The sequence below is a fragment of the Ambystoma mexicanum genome, chromosome 4p (genome assembly GCF_040938575.1).
Source record: "Ambystoma mexicanum isolate Mex_15411 chromosome 4p, UKY_AmexF1_1, whole genome shotgun sequence".
Lineage (NCBI taxonomy): Eukaryota > Metazoa > Chordata > Amphibia > Caudata > Ambystomatidae > Ambystoma > Ambystoma mexicanum.
In genome coordinates this window covers 141,182,337-141,201,599 of record NC_090927.1, presented here as the reverse complement: position 1 = coordinate 141,201,599, position 19,263 = coordinate 141,182,337, and the positions used below count along the sequence as shown (strand labels likewise).

General features: G+C 49.1%; 1 protein-coding gene across 3 annotated transcripts in view; it reads left to right on the top strand.

Moving 5' to 3' along the window:
• Window positions 1-19,263, top strand: part of SLC5A6 (solute carrier family 5 member 6) — a 1,144,170-nt gene that overhangs the window by 286,566 nt on the left and 838,341 nt on the right. For all 3 annotated transcript variants that reach the window (XM_069605582.1, XM_069605584.1, XM_069605583.1), the window contains exons 4-5: window positions 318-369; window positions 16,959-17,026. In XM_069605582.1, coding sequence (XP_069461683.1) covers window positions 318-369; window positions 16,959-17,026 — 120 coding nt within the window. The remainder of the gene's footprint in view (window positions 1-317; window positions 370-16,958; window positions 17,027-19,263) is intronic.

The following is a 19,263-nucleotide window of genomic DNA, read 5'->3' as shown; positions in this document are numbered from 1 at the left end:
ATTTCAGCGATTTAATGTAATGGAAATTGGCCTATTAATCTTGTTTTTCCATTCCTGAAGCTCAGAACGTTATCGGGATATTTATTTAGTCACACCTATAACGTGAATGAGATTTGTGTTGTGTTGTGCTGTGTGCTGATTACAAAGCCCATACACTGAGTAACCTACACTTTTTCAGAGTTCTTTATTATCACACAACTGATGAAATTATGACTCCTTTCCATTCAATACTGTCTCCATGTACATTTGATTCTTTAATCCTGCTAAAGAGTGATTTCACTCATTTCTGATTACTTCCCTCTTTCTTCCCATCACAGGTGATCTACATGGGTGTTGTCCTCTATGCTCCAGCGTTAGCTCTTAATGCAGGTAGGTGCTTTAATTTTCATGCAATCAGTTTTCCATTTAGAGCAAGTGTCTGCAACTTGTGGCTCTCCAGTTTTGCATTACATCTTCCATGGAATGCCACCATTGACTAGGCTGTGTATGACTGATGGGCGTCGTACTCTGAAACAATACTGAGAGCCAAAGGTTGCAGACCCCTGATTCAGTGTTCGTGTTACCAAACGATAGATATCGTAGAGCCTGTCCTATCCGTGTAAATAGCATTGCTCTCCTGTCAGCCTGTTGGTGTCTGCTTGTGGTCGTGGAAGAGATGCTACTTGACAAATTCATGAACAAGGTCTTTGCAAAAGCTCAAAGTGAATCCAAGTAATTGTCACCCTAGTGCAGGAACCTCAGAATCGATGCCTAGTGTGTCCATCTATGTGTGTAATAGACTGCTGACCAGCCAGGAATTGTGTACAGACAAAATCTCTAAAATGTGTCAATCACGACTGTAGAACAGAAATAATGGTGGAAGCGGGCACCACTAAGATCTTCAAAAAAATAATAGTATTCTCAAATGTAGTCGCTCAACAAATCAATCTATGGTGTCTGCCAGAATCCTGAAATGCACTAATACCAGGAGAGAACGCAGTCAAAAGGTTGAGTGCCATTCATCAGTGCTGGTGACCACCTCTGTAGTAAAAACTTCATTTTTCACATATCTTTTAGTGTGTATAGAGAAATTAAACAAAACAAAAATAGATGAAAGATCAAATAAAGTCAAACTCAATAGCAGCCTTCTTCAAACGCAGAGACTGTAGACGGAGCATTTCGGACAATTAGTCCATCCTCCGGGCCATCTCTGCTTCTGATTGCACTTTTATCACCACACAAGGATCTGTCTGGATTGTATGTTCTCACAAGAATTCTGTTGACCACGTACGCCAGATGTTTAAGGGCCAAGATTCATAAGTGGTGATGGGACACACACACACCGGACAGATAATTTTTTGTGGTGATAAAAGTGCAATCGGAAGCGGAGATGGCCCGAAATGCATTGGCCACAATCTCTGCTTCTTCAGTTATAAACAAGTCTGCTATTAAAGATTGCTGACCAGAAGATTTGGCGTCATTCTATCTTCTGTTTTTGTTTAATTTCTCTAAACCCACTAGCAGTTATGTGAAAAATACAGTCGTTTTTACTACAGATGGCCACCAGCACTGATGAGTGGCACTCATCAGCCTTTTGATTCAATCACGACTGTGCCCATGCTCTATTATTCTTGAACCTGTGCTGTCCTTAGGCTCCCAAATCTGTACCCATTGGTTCTGGAGCTAGTTTTGTTTTCCACAGTCCTTCACTTCCCAACTTCTCACCTAGAGATATGCCTTATAAAAACCCAATAAATAAAACTGCAAACACAGTTGCTTTGTAGAGCCTGCAAAAGAATGTGCTCTTCACATGTTCTGCAAATATTTAGATCAGTTGAGTACAGGATTAGGGTCCAAGAAGATAATTTTGTAGTCTGTCCATTTTTGTGCGAACTAATAATTCCATATACGTGAGATGTCAAGTCTCATTGACAGATGGGGCGGGAAAAGCAGCTTAAGAGCCCAGAGTGTATGTGCTGCTCACCCACCTCCAGCTCTGGCCCCATTTACCTGCCTAGTGTCCCTTACCTTAGTCTTTTTTTTTTCTCTTCCCTAGGTGAACAGATGATCATTATCTGCTCTACCGGAAGAATCGCCGGCCCCCTCCCATCCCCACCACACCCATTATTTTCTGTTTCTTTTCAATGGCCTAGCTGCAGGTTACTTCTTGGGCTCTTCCTTTTTAGCATGAGAATACGTTTTGCCTGGGTCATGGCAGCCAGCTAAAAACGTTCTCCTGAAGGGGTCTCTGGGGCAATGCTGGATAACGGCATGTGGAAATCACTCCTCTACCACAGGAGAAACCTCTTATCCTTCAGGGCTTTGCTTTCAGGCCTCAATTGGTCAAGCGGTTTAGCCAGCATTGTTCTCAGATACCTACCCTATGGGATTCCTTTGTTCTCGATAGTCTACTTGGCATCTAGGTAGCTGGCCGAGGCATATGCAAGCACCTGTGAATTCTCCCTTACTTGTTACTTTGACATATATGTTTTCATGGTTCTTTCACAACCTACACCATAGTGGTTTGTAACCAGCTGCAAACTGAAATGTGAAACACCCCTAAGATGGCCACAAGACAGAAGCTGTACCTCGCCTCCTCACTGCCCCCTTTTGACGGACTTCGGTATTAGTGTAGTGAGGATCCATTGCCTGAAAATCTTTACCTATGTCCCCATGGTGTCCCGTTCAGCGGTTTCAATTTATGACACAGAAATTCACATTACCATTGGGGTAGGTTAAACTGCCGACACTGGCCTATCGCAACTGCTGAAGCCTTTTGACCTTCTAGCTAACCTGTTTTGGCCCTCTGGCTGCTACACTGACCTAAGATTATGAGAGTAACACATTTTCCTGGGCTGCTGGATTTTGTCCACAGAAAGCGTTCATGTTTTGTTGCATTTCCATTGGACAGTATTGTATGAGGCCAATTTTAAGTATGCAGAAAGTTTTCATGTCTGTGGACAGCTAGTGGCCAGCAACATCTGCATTTATGTTTTTGTTACACCACAGCCTCCTAAAAGCAGTGTTCCAGTATCAACTGTAAGCACATGTCATCTAGCTCCTAACGCCACGGTCCGATAGTTGTGCTGCATACCTTAATGCATTTCCTCAGGATCCGCATCAGCAGCACATTCTGCGGGAGAGCCACAGCTCTTAGGCAATCCTCCCCTTGAACGGGGGTTAGTCGCATGTATTGCCTGGAGTCTCATGCTGGTAGAAGGGGTTGCCAGCTTTGAAAACCGCTTCCAAGGACATCCCGAGTGAACTTGGGACCAGTTGATGAGAATGTCAAAATGAGTTTACTGCTCCACCGAGGTCTGCTGAACACTCATTAGAGGAGCAGCAGTAAATGAGGGCCATTTGGACATATCGCTCTTATTTTGTAAATAATGCGTCTGGATTATTCACACATGACACCAGTGGTAGTTGAACTTGGAGGGTAAAAAGGCTACCCCCACAACATCCCCATTTATATCTGTCTGCCAGATTACCTGGACATAGTGTGTCACAGATGGCACAAGAATCACTCCAAACTCGCTGATGCGGTTCAAGGCTTTTAATTAATTTTTCAGTGGGCCCTAGGCCCAGTGCTCCAGACAAGATTTTGAGGTGGGGGTATTTTACTCTCTATTTTTTAACTGAGAGTAAATGTGATTTTAAGAGAGTAAAAATTACTTTTCTCCTTCACAAGAGAGCAAAATGCATGCAACATCCAGCCGACGTGGAAAAAACTATATGGAAATCATTACTATGTGGCAGCTTTCTGCATTGTGACAGAATAAACTTTTCATTATTTCTGGCCATTTGATCTCTCCTGTAATATTTAAATGTTGAAATCACAAAAACCTAGCCAATTTATATAGTAAAGCATACGAGGAAGTGTTGGACCTGCAGGTAGACTGGGGCGGTAGTTGTTGGGGGAGGTGGAGTCAAGTGTCGGTTTCTTTATGAGAGGTCGGACCCATGCTTCCTTGAGGCATGAGGGGACTTTCCCCGTGGTGAAGGAAGCATTGACTAAGGCTGTTAGGAAAGGGGCAAGGGTGTCTGTGCAGTCTTTGATGATGGAGGCGGGGCAGGAGTCTGATTTGCAATTGGATGGTTTGATATTTTTCATGATGTTGATCATGTCTTTCTCCTGAATGGTTTTGAATGAGAAGGTAGGGGGGGCCTCTGTGGCCCGAGGAGCGGGCGGGGGTTGGTGGGGGGGGGTCGGGAGCGCTAGTTTGATATTCAGAATTTTGGTTTGGAGAGAGCTGATCTTGTTTCGCATGGCTGTTTGGATGTCATCGCACCATGCTTTATCTTTGGTGAAGTTTTGGGGGGTGGCTGTAGGGGTCTCAAGTTCCCTGAATATGGCGAACATTTTCTTGGAGATCTTCAAAGGATTTGGCTTTGGCTTTGATGATGGCTTTCTTATAATCATTTGCAAGGGATTTGAAGTTGAGTTTGTCTTTATCATCACGGGATGATTGCCATTGTGCTAATGCTGCTCGTTTGTCAGTGCGCAATTTGAGAAGGTCTTGGGTGAACCACGCATTGGTGTGGCTGGTAGGTTTGGTTTTGCGCGGCTTAAGTGGGGCGATAGCATTGTTTGCTGCCGAGATAGCAGAGTCGTAGTTCTTGGCAAGAGTTTCTGGGTCGTTGGAGAAGGGGGGCCTAAAGGCAGGTCCCTGTAGGAAGGGTAAGAGTCTTTCTTTGGTTAGTTGGCGGCCACTTCTTGTGAGGGCTGGTGGTAAGGGTTGGGGGAGGGGGGAGGGGGGAAGGGGTAGCGGTGGGGATGTTGAAGGTGATGGTGTGGTGGTCGGACCACGGAGTGGGGGTATTGCCTGTGACTGTGAGGGGGCAGTTGTGATGGGCTATCCAGTCTAATGATCTGCCTAGGGCATGAGTGGGGTCTGTGATGGTGTTGGCGAATCCTAGAGTGGCTAGAGCGGTGTCAAGTGATTTGGCAGCAGGGTCTTTGGTGTCATTTAAGCCTAGGTTGATGTCACCGAGGAGAATGGCTTTGGATGACTTTTTTAGGTTGTCAGCCAGGAGGTGGGTGAGGGAGGCCTGAAAGTCTCCCAAGGGGCCTGGTGGCCGATAGATGAGCTGTAAGGTGATGGTGCAGTGGTGTGAGATAGTGAGTTTCAATTGAAGGTAGTCGCTGTTATTGTTGATAGTTTTGTCTACTTTTCTGATGGTGATCGAGTCTTTGGCTATGAGAGCGACACCGCCTCCTGTGGTCAGGCGATCTTGTCTCGTGATGGCATAGCCTTGTGGGAGAGCGAGGGATAGAGCGGGGCCTGAGGCTTCATGTAGCCAGGTCTCAGTGACCATTAGAAGATCTAGATCTAGGGTGGTGATGAGGTCGTGGATGTCTAGGGCGTGAGCATTGATGGATCGGGCGTTGATGAGGGCACATTTAAGGTGGGGTTCAGGGGTGGCATTGGTGGTAGTGGATCGCATGGTTGTGGTAGAGGAATTGCACATTGCGGTATTCACATTCAGAGTAGTGGGGGGCACATTTTCTGGGGTCCTAGACACAGGTAAAGTAGCATTTGCATCAGTGGGTAGCATGGTTGTGGTAGAAGAATTGCACATTGCGGTATTCACATTCAAAGTAGTGGGGGGGCACATTTTCGATAGTCTTAGCCATTGTTCCAGTTGCATTATGGTCAGGGCCTTGCATACTGTGTGGGCACGGGGTCATGGTGTGGCGCAGCCTATGGGATTTATGAATTGCTGAGGGGGGAACGTTAAGGCTGGTGGGTGGCTTCAGGGATCTGGATTGCAGGCGTGTGTTGCAAATGTCTGCGGGCATAGGTTTTGAGAGCAGTGCACATGTGAGGGTGCGGGCACGCAGACCCTGAAGTCTGGAGGCGAGTGTTTTGAGTAGCTCAGGAGTTAGGGACTCCTTACCTTGTACATCGGGCAGGGTTCCAGGGCAAACGGCAGACTTCGAGCAGCGAAGAGCTGCAAAGAGTAGTGCAGGCCTTGTCCTCTGGCCTTCTCGTCGCGGCTTCACCTGGCGGCTCACTCCCTCTCCCTTTAAAGCGGGGGGGGGGGAGGAGCCGGCAGGGTTGGGGGCGGAGTTGGGGCTGCTGGCGAGAAGGGAAGCAGTTTTGGCGGCAATTGGTGCTCGCTTTGTACAAGTATGTTTTGTTTGTTTATTGAATTTATATAGTGCTTTAAGCCAAAGTGCTTTACAGTATAACAGGTACAAAAGTGAGAGAAGCATATTTACAAACCTGAAACGGGTCATTAGAACAATATGTAGAACAATTTACAAGGAGGGGGTAGATAGTGGGTGGAGGGTAGAGGAGGGGATAGGTGAAGGGAGTTACGGTATCTGATTTGAGGACGGGGGAGATGGAGGCTCGAAGGGTCGGAGGGGGAGGGGAAGGTGGGGTGATCTGATGTTAGGAAGAGGTGCACGACATGGAGAGCAAGAGCTCCACACATGTACTATATGGAAACAACGCATTCCAGCAACAATAAATGTAGTTTTGGGAAATAACTGTCCAAGTGAAATGCATTCTGTGGACCAGAGAGCCACCCCTGATGTGCGTTGCGGTAATTAGGAGGAAGCTGGAAAAGGAGGAACGTGGCAGCGGATTGTGGAGGACCTGGGTCATGGAAGAGTGTGCCTGCCAGCGACAGTTCCTCCATGGGAGCGGGAAGGGAGCAGGTACCGAGCGGTGACCAGCCACCAGAGAATGGATTGTGGATGTCGTGGGCCATGGAGGGCTAACGTGCCTCCCAGTAACGGTTTCCCATGAGAGCGGGGAGCAAGAGAGGTAATCTTGCGCATGGACGAAATTGTGGTGGCAAGACCGGAAACTGTCGGCATGGAGGGAGGCTCTGAGTAAGGAGGGAATCATGGACTGGACGTTTTGGAGGGCATGGGCGGTGAGAGTTGCTGGTGCTAGACACCCCCAGCAGAGCAGCTGTGAGCTCCGTGTACCTCAGATAGGGACATAACTCACTGCACCGACACTGGAGCAGCTGGGAGCTGCATGCGCCTTGGTGCCCAAGTGAATGTGATGACGTTTGAGAATACCCACCCTGAACGTCCAACGGCTACACCTCCTTTGTTGCCAGTGACCGCGCAGTGCACAATGACCTTAGTGCGCAACGTTTTCTACTTTACCGATTTTAAAAAGGAAAACAAAAGTAGGAACACATTCCTTTCAGTTCCCCAAAACGCGGGATAAACAAAAGATAGACACAGATCAAAGATTTTTCAAAAAAGAGTAACAGCAGGAAATATTTGTTTTTGTTTAAGAGAAATCAAAGTAAGGTACAGTTTTGTATCTGTTCAACATAGTACAATGCTGGTTTTGGCCACACCAGCACTGAACAAACTGGACAACATAGGGGTGGGAAGTGTGACGAATCGCAGTGTATTGTCACTGCTCCTATGGGTAGCCCCTTCCCATGTGGCCAGGGAGGTGAGACCACTACCTGATAATACCCCTGACGGTGGTAATCAGCGGGTGGATCGCATGGGGAGGGAAGCCCTCCATGGGACCAGTGACAATTGCCTTGGGAGAATGTAGTATTCACCCCCTCCATGTCTGTACTCTTTCCTCTCATCCCACTCCGTACCCTGCGGTCCCCCACACCTCTAGGTATCTGTGTAGAGGGCTTCATTCATACAGATGATACTGGGATGAGGAAGAGTGAGGTTTATGGGGTGCATACAATCAACGACACAAGGAAGATCAGGCAAGGCCCACTGCAGAACCAACATATGCGATACAGTTTACTAGAGGCAGCCCTAGTGATCAGAAAGCATGTAAGGACTGTGTACCTTGTGAAGCCAGCCCTGGAGGAGCGAGGAAAAACACACACACACTCTCTCACACAGAACGTAGACCACATTTCCAGAAGGTAGGGAAAGGGTTGGGCTGGTGGGTGGGACACAGAGGGGGCCAATTAGATTAAAGAGACATGTACCAATATCCAGAGAGGCAGAAAGGGATAGCAAAGAACTGTAAAATCTGGAACACACTTTAAGAAATGGGTCTGCCGACACGTGTTTCGACCCAACACCAGGTCCTTTTCAAGGCAAAACGTAGATATGGTAGAGAAAGTCACTTCAGGACCGCCAAATGGTCGAGAAAGGATTGGTTACAAAAGTTCGCAATATTGGCCAACGAGCTGAAAAGCAATGTGCGACCGGAGTCTAATGGTGCAGGTAGGCATGAAAGATGATTCCTGAACGAGTATTGTGCAAGCATCCAAGTTATATCCTCATGTAGGAGCCGGAAAGGCAGTAAGGAACTGGGGTCTAATGTTATGGAAGGGATGTTCGATGCTTGCAGAGCAAGTTTAGTACATGCATCCAAATAACGGCCTCATCGTGGAGCCTGGGTCAAGGGGTTAGTACCCCAAAGTTCCTGGAACGTCGCCAAATGGCCAAAGATGTCATTAAAAGGCAGGAAAAAGAGGGCGGACACCAAAACACAGTCCGAATTGTAATGTCTGATGTCACCTACTCGTAGCGCCTAATATAAAACTAGAAAAAGTTAAATGGGTGGGAAAGAAAAGTAAAATGAAAGTGCCAACATGGGAAGCACTGTACCAGCATGTAATACATTGCAGTTACAGAAAGACATTCAGTTCTGCATCCTTATTTAATCCCAGTCTAGTGCATCTAAGATTGGCAATAGTCCGTGCCTCAAGTTGTCGAAGTAATAATTGCCGGTTTCCTGCTCTTGTGCGAGCATGAGCTTGTAGCAATCCTATAAACCGTAGGTCCTTGACAGAGTCCAATTGATAGGTTTGCCAATGTATTGCAAGAGGCAGTTTTGGGTCTTGACTTTTAAGGTGAGCCAAAGGTTCACGGATGCAAACCCGCAATTCTCCAATTGTTGAACCAACATAGACTTTCTGGCAAACACATAAGATTGCATAAACTATATATTTTGACTTGAAATTAATGAAATCGCGGATCTGAATTTTCAGACCGTGATGGCATGTGAAAACATTCTGACTAAGTGTAAATTGGCAAAAACTGCACATACCACATTTGAAGAAACCAATTGGTTTAGGCTTGAGCCATGTTTGGAGCTGTGGGTGAGCAGGCTTGTTTCAAGGAACGAGGGACAGAGATGGTTTCTAAGAGTTTTGTTTCTGGTGAGACTAATTTTGGTCGTATTGAGATGTATGTTTGGATGTCAGGATCAAGGCATAGTAAATGCCAGTGTTTAAGTAATTGGTACATATTACCACTGTCCTGAGCAACGTTTTGCCTTGAAAAGGACCCGTGTTGGGTCGAAACACGTGTCGGCAGACCTGTTTCAAATCTACTTTACCATAAATAATGTCTCTGTAAACCTAAAATGTTTGTGGTTTCAACATTTTGTCTGAAAAATACTACATTGTGAAATTATCCCAACCGTACTCGGGTGTACAATATCTGTTTTCCTCCAAAACCGTGCCAAAAGCAGCGCCCCCAGAATGATGAGCTATTGACCTTTTCCCTTTGTCACTTGTTAGTAGGTTACAGGTACCTACTAGCCCCTCTGGGGTACAGCAGCTTTTACATTTACGCTGTGTTTACTTGAGTATTTTCATCCCTTTATGTATTTTAGCCCAAGCTCTTCAGTTACCCGGCACACCTCGAATTCGCCTTGTTACACTTTAAGAAATATCCTATGTGGAACAGTATCTGGCAGGAGAATACACCAGGTCTGTTTTGGACATTGAGTGAAACGGGGGCAGAGGGTCTGCCAAAGTAGCACACAAGGGTCTGGGACCCATAAAAAGTCGGATGCGCCCCTCAGAATCAGCACACAGTGGTCAAGGACCCACGCAAGTCCGATGAAGCACACAGTAAATGTCCTGGGGCCCAGAGCAAGTCGGGGAGATCCCAAGATAGTATGAAGTGGTCAGGGAACCACACAAAAAAGAAACAAGCTAAAGAACCAGTCTGGGAGATGCAGAGACAGCCCAGAGGGGCCCACATAAGAACGGGAGAGAGGCGCAAGAAGCTAAAGCAAGTGGTCGAGGACCCATTGCTAAAAGGAGAAACGTTTTCTGGAATTCTAAGATCCATAGTCCAATCTGGCTGAATAGTGAACCAGACTTGACGCTATATTTGTGAGCCATAGAAAGAACAGGGTAAGAGACATAGGTTTGGACACAGGACGGTGGACATTTTACTTTACTGGACATCATGACTGAGTCCTTTGAAATTTTGTTGAGGTAGGGCAAACCCCTTATATGAATAGGGCAAGATACGATTTTCCTTTTCTTTTACTTGAAATAAGTTTTTGCCAACAAACATGCCACCACTGCGTCACTCTTACTTCTGTACCCTTACAGAGGTTCGTAAAATAAGTGGTGCGCCACGTTAGCAAATGTGTGGGATATACCATTTAAAATGTAATTTAGGAGTACTTGTCCCAAGACCATTGTCTTGTGTAATGAATGATGAGTGTTGTGCACTTCAAAGGGGGCTTCAATTAAGAAAATGTGAAGTTGGAAAAGTTTAAATGTAATGCACTCAATTGTTTTGGGGGAATGCATGGGGAGAGAGGTCAAATGTGATGCTCCGTTATTTTGGGGAATGCCTAGATTTTTACACGTTTATTTAAATAGTTAATGAATAGCCATGGTTCGAGAGAATATATTCATTTCTAGGGTCTGATGCTGACCCTTAGAAAGTGTGCTCGGGTGTAGAGTAAAAGCTAAACCGGCTTTGCGCCAAGGTGAGTGTGTTCCAGTGAATAAAGATAGCATTATAAGTGAAAAGGAAGTGCGAAACGGAACTTCTTTGATCACCGAGGCCTCCTCCCAAGCAGAGACAACGGAGAGGTGGCCTGTGACCAGAAAAGTGTATTGGTATTGGGGGAGGCTGGCAGCCACCCTGTACACCCCTAGCACCTTCCCAATGCCTTCCACTGTGTACTGTTTGTTCAATATCTATGCAGTATAACGAGCAGCGATCTTCTGCCTTTCCTGTTCAGTGTAGACATGTCGGATATTAGTTGAATATATCAGATGTATACAATTTCGAAGTTCACTTGGCACGTGATGATATTCTGATACTCATCCTCACTCTGATGTATACAAGTGTTTGGAACCCAAGGTTAATTTCAAATTTTTCCGTGGTATCCACTGCCACCAGCCAGAACTCGGCGAGGGGGGACGGGACAGTACCCCCTCGACAACAGACCCAGGGGCAATCTAATTGCCCTTACCAGTATTTCCACAGTAAGATGGTTTGTACTGGTTAAGTTCCTAAGTTAAGACTAGTAAAGTCAATGGTGACTTTACAGACCCAGGGAGACAGTAGTCAGTCCCAGGGTGTGGAGTTTATGTTTGGGGGTCTCTATGACACCCCTGTGTTACTGCACTGAGGGTGCTGTGTAACACACATTCAAAAACCAATGATAGCCTATGGGGAAAAAATACTCCCTAGCCCATAAGCACATAGCAAGTCACAGAAACGCTCTCGTCATGTCCAAGAGTGAGGGTAAAAGAGTCTCACTCTTGGCAGGAGAAAAAAATAAACCCCAAAAGTCCAGCAAAGCTGCTGGGGGACTCACTAGGTTAGGAAATTCAGCCTAAACAGAGAATTCTCCCTAACAGTCGTGGATTCAGCCTCAACCTCTGAGGAAGAGCTGATCGAGGTCTTAAGCCACGGAGGGATCCCGACGCAGGAGACGACGATATCGTCGAGGGTACCGACGGGGCCCCTGACCGCCCGTCGGACTCCCCTCTCCCAGCGCCGCAAGACAACTCGGCAGCCATTTTGTTGGCTATACAGTCCTTATGCTCTGAGATAAGGACGAGACTGCCGTTACCAGCGGAGGAACCACTCCCGTCGGGGGACCCGGAACCAGGCCCTTCTGGCAGCCCTCCCCCTAAGAAAAGAAGGATTCACCCTCCACCTCCTTTTCAGCCGTCGCGCCCCGTTCAGCCCTCCTCCCCGTCCACGACTCAAGGGGATGATACGGGGACTGACACGGCCGCGACGGGTACGGACGACGAGGTGTACGACGAGGATCTGCCGTCGTCACCTCCCACCCGGGCTTCCCCGCCCGACGAGATTTGATCTTTTCACTCCATGATCGCCAGGGCATCCAAGCTCTTCCAGCTCTGCCCTGAGGAGAAGAAGAAGGAAGGTTTCCTTTATCAACGGCACGAGGCCAAGAGGAAGACGGTCCTCGCGGTACCTCTACTGGACGATATTTGGGATGTGGGCCTCGCCCTCCTCAAGAACCCATCCATGACGCCGGCTAGAAGAGACCGGTACGAGAAGAAGTACCGGGTCCCAGACGCGGCCCCCTTGTGCCTCCGGGCACAGCCTACCCCGGACTCCGTCGTCTCCGCGGCGGCCAGGAAGAAAGCATGGGGGGTGCGGCCTCCACGTCGACTTCCCTGCCGGATGGCGAGGGAAAGAAATTGGATACGATGGGGCGCAGGGTCATCTCGTCTGCAGCGACGACGATTAAGGCGGCCAACGCCTTGGCTATCGTAGCCCGCTACGACAGGGAGCTGTGGTACAAACTGGCCCCCCTGCTGGACTTCCTACCGGACGACAAGAGGGCGGATGCCCTGGAGATCTTGCACCACGCCATCACGATTGCGACGGACATCGCCGACACTGGATTTCGCCAGTTGGGCAACGGCGTGTGCCTTAGGCAGCGTGGATGGCTCAAGGCTACTGACTTCCGTCAAGACGTACAGACCAGAGTCCTGGACATGCCGTTCGATGGAAACAACCTGTTTGGGAAAACAGTGGACGATTCCCTTCAAGCCATCAAAGCAGACACTGAGACGGCCCGGGCTCTCGGGGTTCTCCAGCAACGGCGGCTGCCCTTTCGGAGTGGCGGAGGCAAGGGCGCCTCCAAAGGTTCCGGCGGCGGATTTTCCACCTACTGTCAAGCGGCCCGTTCGTCGTCGCAGGAAGCTTACAGGGGACGAGGCAAGTCAGGCGGACCCGCCGTCGTCGCCAAGGAGGTCAAGGCGGCAAAGCCTCGTCGAAACAGGACTGAACCGGCCGTGGGGTTGGGCCCCCACCGAAGCACCCCGGTGGGAGGCCGGCTGGCGAGCTTCGTCAGCGTGTGGGAGTCCATCTCCACCGACCGTTGGGTGCTGGATGCCCTAGCCCAGGGCCACGCGCTCGAGTTTCAAAGAAGGTGCCTGCGCGTCCCCCCTGTGGCCAGGAAAGAGCTTCACGTCCCTCAGCTTCTCTTGGAGGTAAAGGCGATGCTCAGGAAGGGCGCCATCGAACTCGTCCCAAAGAGGCTTTGGGGCTCCGGAGTTTACTCAAGATACTTCCTCGTGAAGAAGACTGGAGGATGGCGCCCCATCCTAGACCTACGACGACTGAACAAGTTCATCAAGGCACAGAAGTTCCGGATGGTCACCCTCCAGCACGTCCTGGGTCAGCTTGAGGAGGGCGACTTCCTGTTGTCGTTGGATTTGGAGGATGCCTACTTCCATATTCCCATCCTGAAGGGGCACCTTCTCAGGTTCGTGGTCCAAGGGCGTCCCTATCAGTTCAGAGCCCTTCCCTTCGGACTACGGTCGGCACCCAGGGTATTCACCAAGTGCCTTACACCAGTGGCGGCGCAGCTGCGCCGAGAGGGGATCCACGTCTACCCCTACCTGGACGACTGGCTCATCCGAGCTAGGACGAGGGAGCTCGCCGTGGAGCACACGGCAAGGACCGTCCAAATTCTCACGGACCTGAGATTCACTGTGAACTACGCCAAGTCCCACCTGGTGCACGCGCAAGACGCACTGTTTCTGGGAGCGAAGCTCAACAGTGTCCCTTCTGGCCTCCCCGTCGGAGGAAAGGACCAGGGCCATTCTGGGCAAGGTACAGCGGATGTTTGTTGCGGACGCGGCCAAGGTGAGGTCCATCAAGTCCCTCCTCGGAATGATGTCTTCTTGCATCTACCTCATTCCCCTGTGCAGGCTCCGGATGCGCCCGTTGCAGGAGTTCCTGGACGCGCGCTGGATCCAAACGACGGGCAGCTTCGAGGAGAGGATCACACTCGACGAGACTTTCCGACGAGCGATCCGGTGGTGGGGCACCCGCGCGCATCTGACGGCGGGCATGGACTTCCAGACCACCAGGAGACAGTGACCACGGATGCCTCCCTGGAAGGGTGGGGAGCGCACACCGAGAATCTGCACGCGAGAGGCCTTTGGCTCCCGACGGAGAAGTCCCTCCATATCAACGTCCTGGAGCTCTGTGTGGTGTTTTGGGCCCTCAGGTCCTTCCTTCCGTCCCTCAAGGGCAAGGTGGTGAGGATCTTCACCGACAACACCACCACCATGTTTTACATCAGGAAACAGGGTGGAACCAGGTCCCCAGCACTGTCCAAGGAAGCGCAGGACCTGTGGAATTGGGCCATCGCCCAAAGGATGTTTCTGGTGCCGTTTCATCTGGCAGGGATAAAAAACACCATCGCCGACTCACTCAGCAGGGAGCTGCGCTCGTGCCACGAGTGGGAACTACGGCAGGATCTAGTGGACCGCCTCTTCCGACGGTGGGGCACACCCCAGATCGATCTGTTCGCGACGGCGACGAGTGTCGGAGGTTCGCCAGCAGGTTTCCCCAGCCGAGGAGCATGGGCGATGCTTTCTCGTTCCCCTGGAAGAGGGCCTGTTCCTATACGCGTTCCCTCCATTGCCACTGCTGATCCGGCTCATCAACCAGCTGAAGAGGTCACTGTGCAGGATGATCCTCATCGCACCTGCGTGGCCGAGGCAGATATGATTCCCGGACCTTCTGGACTTGTCAGCGTCCCCGTCAATCAAGCTGCCAGTGGACGCGGATCTTCTCTCCAGGGAAGGAGGCGCCATCCTCCTCCACGACCCGAAGTCGCTGAACTTGCAGGCCTGGCTCCTGTAGCGTTAGAGTTTGGAGGATACGACATACCGGCCGACTGCAGAGAGGTTCTTGCAAAGGCCAGGGCGTCCTCGACTCTTAAATGCTACGGACACAAATGGAAGAGGTTCTCTGTCTGGTGCCACGCACAGAAGATTAACCCTCTACGGATTACGGCTCCCCAAGTACTGCCGTACCTATTGACGCTGGCCAAAGCTGGACTGGCGCACGCGTCCATCAAGATTCATCTTGCTGCGATCTCCCGATACACCAGAACCACGGGGCGGACGTCCTTGTGGTCTCATCGTCTGGTAAAAGAGTTCATGAAGGGACTGTTCAGATCGTTCCCGCCGGTGAAGGCTCCGGCCCCGGCGTGGGAGCTCAACGTGGTGCTGACCAAGCTCATGGGACCTCCGTTCGAGCCTCTGCACTCGGCCCCGTTGAAGTTCCTGTCGTCAAACAGCGTTTCTTGTGGCCATCACCTCCGCACGACGGGTGGGAGAGATCCAGGCCCTTTCCTGCAAGGCCCCGTACTTGACTTTTCACGACACGAGGGTAGTGCTCAGGACGCACCCCTCCTTCATGCCCAAGGTGCCGTCGGACTTCCACCTCAACGAACCCTTGGTGTTGCCTGTGTTCTTCCCGTCGCCTTCGTCGCCGGCTGAGAGGACTTTGCACTCGCTGGATGTGGCTAGAGCGCTGAAGTTCTACGTGGACCCCACAAAGTGTTTTCGGAAGACGTCACAACTCTTTGTGAACTTTGGACCTGTCAATCAGGGGAAGGCTCTCTCGAAGGCTTCCATTTCCAGATGGCTCTCCGGCTGTATCATGTACTGTCATCGGTTGGCAAACTGACAGCTGCCTGGCCGTCCGAGAGCCCATTCCACCAGAGCGATCGCAGCTACCACAGCGTTCCTATCTGGTGTGCCCCTGCTGGACATATGCAGGGCTGCTACGTGGAGGTCAACGCACACCTTCACGAAATTCTACTGCGTCGATCGGGATTCCAGGGAGGAGTCCAGGGTCGGCCAAGCAGTGCTGCGCAACCTGTTCGCCTAAGGTGAGCCTGGTGAGGAGGTAAGATTGCTTAATGTTGAGTTTGATGTAATGCTTAATGTTGAGCCTTTGCCACCTCCTGTGATTGTGCAAGTGTGTACTGCTATGTATTCTTTATTCATGAGCATGTGAATCCATGCCAGACCCCATGCTGGAGAAGGAACAAGTTACTTACCTGTAACTGTTGTTCTCCAGCATGGGTCTGGCATGGATTCACATGCGAACCCTCCCGCCTACCCCTCTGCGGCTCTTCACTTGGTCATACTGCCACTTCACGTGCTTCCAAATCTGAAGATGGCTGCCAGAGGCGGGGCTTAGGTAGAGGGCAGTCATTGGCTGTGGTCAGTATGACGCAGAGATCAGTGATTGGTTACTACTACGAAAGACAGATCAGAAACGAAACTCATACTGGTTTTTTCTTTACCGAGGATTCCCAGCCTGACGACGGGTAATATTCATGAGCATGTGAATCCATGCCAGACCCATGCTGGAGAACAACAGTTACAGGTAAGTAACTTGTTCCTTATCACTGGATCTTTCCCATCCCCCTCAAGCACTCCCTTGTGCGCCCACAGCTGAAAAACCTTCCTCTGACCCTAACTGCCCTGCCAGCTATTGCCCTATCTCCATCACCCCCTTCCGGGGGAAGCTACTTGAGAAGCTGCCGTTGCCCCAACTTAACTCTCACACTGAACTTGTTGGAGGCCTCCACGACCATCAATCTGGATTCCGAGCATCTAGAGGCACGGAAACTGCTCTTCCGAACACCCGTGAAGAACTGCTTGCATCTCTGGACTCCAACTCCTGCAGCTGTCCATATCCTTCTCGAGCTCTCCTCTGCATTTGACACAAACATTCCATCCTCATGCAAAGGCTCCACGATACTTGGTATCTCAGAACGGGTACTGGATTGGCTGTCCTCTTTCCTCAACAGTATATTCTTATTGTCTAAGCTCCTAACAAGCAAACCACAAATATATTTAAAAAATCCTCTTTCCGTGAAGGGCGGCTTTCACTCATCCTTCGTTTCGTGAGAGAATTGTTCAAGTTTTGCACATTTATACCTTCATTTCTTTCTTCGCAGTGACTGGGTTTGATCTCTGGGGCGCAGTGTTGACGATGGGCCTGGTCTGCACGCTATACACGACCCTGGTAAGTCATCACCGCTATTAATGCGTCTATTTTATGAGTGGTTTTGGAAAGACGAGCATTTACAATTCACTAAAAAAATAAGCAGCAAGTTTAGTTGGTGGGTCCACTCTAGAATGCATTCATGAATGTTTGCGAGTGACAGCATTTGATTTGACGGGTACATGGAGTGAGTCCATTGCCTCTTAATGTTTATGCTAAAGTTAGTAATTTTTTACGCCCTTCGCATGTTCTCATCGCTCTGACCAGTGCTGTCTCTGCGATAAAAGTTCTTCTTTAAAGTACTAGCATCCTTGTCGCTCTATCGGAAACAAATTGTTAGTGTGGGAGTATTTTCTTTCTGTGTTTTCTCATTTGGATTCCTAGGCTTCACTGTCCAAAACTCTAAGGCATCTTTTTTTTGTTGTTGCTTGAAGAGAACTGTATGCCTTTAACCTCTTAGTAACCAAGCTCTAACTGATGTCCATATCTTATTTCTTTTCAGTCAACTCTTTCACTCCTGGCTCGTTCACTTCCCTTCAAACACTTTGAAATGGTCTGAAGGTGCAATAGGCACTATTCAAGAAAGCTTCATACATAAAGTACGTGTAGTGCACCATCCTGGCATAATAAAATCCCTTTACCTCAGATTTATAGTCTTGCAATACACAGCCATGTTTTGAAGGCTCATTTTAGAGCATACAGATATAAAACATGTGCCCCGGATTGTTGCATGGTCTCGCTCTTCGGACATTAGGCAGGCGGAATCGCCAACAACGTTATGATTTTACACTTCTTTTGGATAGGCGAGTTTGTGGGGCTGTCTTGGTTGTCACTGCATGCCCGGTGAACATCGGAAAAGAGAAAACCGATGTTATGCTGTACAAAAGTACCGTTTTCTGCTCTTCATTAAATTGCATCTCCACAGAAGGGTCCTCCAAATATTTTGCATCACCATGCATTTTCTTTTAGAAAAAAAGCACTGATAATCCTGAAGGTCCAATTATATGGAAAGTGTAGTAGTTGCAGCAAGACCATATGTGTGCAAGACTTGGCATGTAAGTTAGATTGGGTAGTAATACATTTTTATCTCTACATAAAACTTGGGATGTACAAATATTGGAAGAATCACTTGTTGGTAGCGGAGAGAGCGAAGAATGAGAAAGTTGGATAAAGATTAAAGATTTGGGCAGCAGATAAGGAAGAACCTTTTGAAACATCTAAAGCGTTTGTTTTCATTTGTTTCTTTCTTCATATTTTCCTCCATTGCTTCTGTAAAGTGGACGTTCTACTGATCCATCCCAGCACCTAATAGCTGGCACGTTATGCTGTTTGCGTTCTAAAAGCCTTTTTCTTTTCCTTTTTGGTGACTCTTAACAATCTGCATTTGCTTTCCAGTAATTGATTGGCTTCTGAGGAATTGGCCATTTGTCATTTGGACCTTTGGAGTCTTCTGGCATTTCGATGCATATATCATGCACACCCTCCTCCTGGAGCAAAGGTTTCCCAGTTATTGTGTCCAGCGAGGCCCACTTCAGGATTTACCCTCTCAGCATAGCTATAGCTATCTAATGATGGCGATTTATAGCATGCACGCTTGACTGTTTTCTTATGATTCCAATTACCTAACAATATAAAATAATCAATGGCTGAGTCTGCCTTATTGGGAATTCAAGCCAGATTCCTTCTGATCTTTGGGCAGACACACACCCCCACTGAGCTTGGACTCCTTGTATTTCCTTTTCAGAGTCTCCACACTGCTGCTGATCTCTGCCTGTTCTCCCACCCGGTAGAACAGATGGTCACAGCAAAGCGAGATCTCCACCCCTCTGCAGAGTGCGCTGGGCATGCACCATACCAATTTTTCTTCTGGTCTCCCATGGCATCCACTGTATTGCCGCCGTTGGATAAGGGCAGCAGCAGACAAGGGCGACATCTGTTTTCCCCTGTTCCAGCCAGGAAGGTGTTACACGTTCTTCTCTCTCCAGACACCAATCCCTCATGTGGCACAACTCCTTCCCAGTGCCCATCATCCCCAAAGTCACTTTTGGCCATAGACTGCTCAGCCTCAGTCGAGCTCACAAGGTGCACTAACCAACAACCACTATCTGACTCCATCCTACCCCCCCGCTCCCACTGCCAACCTCACCGCTACCTCCAGGACATGCCACATGATGCTGGTAAACATTCACTTGACTACTGACCTCGGACTGCATCATCTCCCTTGACTTTGACTAGATTAGTATTGCAGTCCTGGTTCC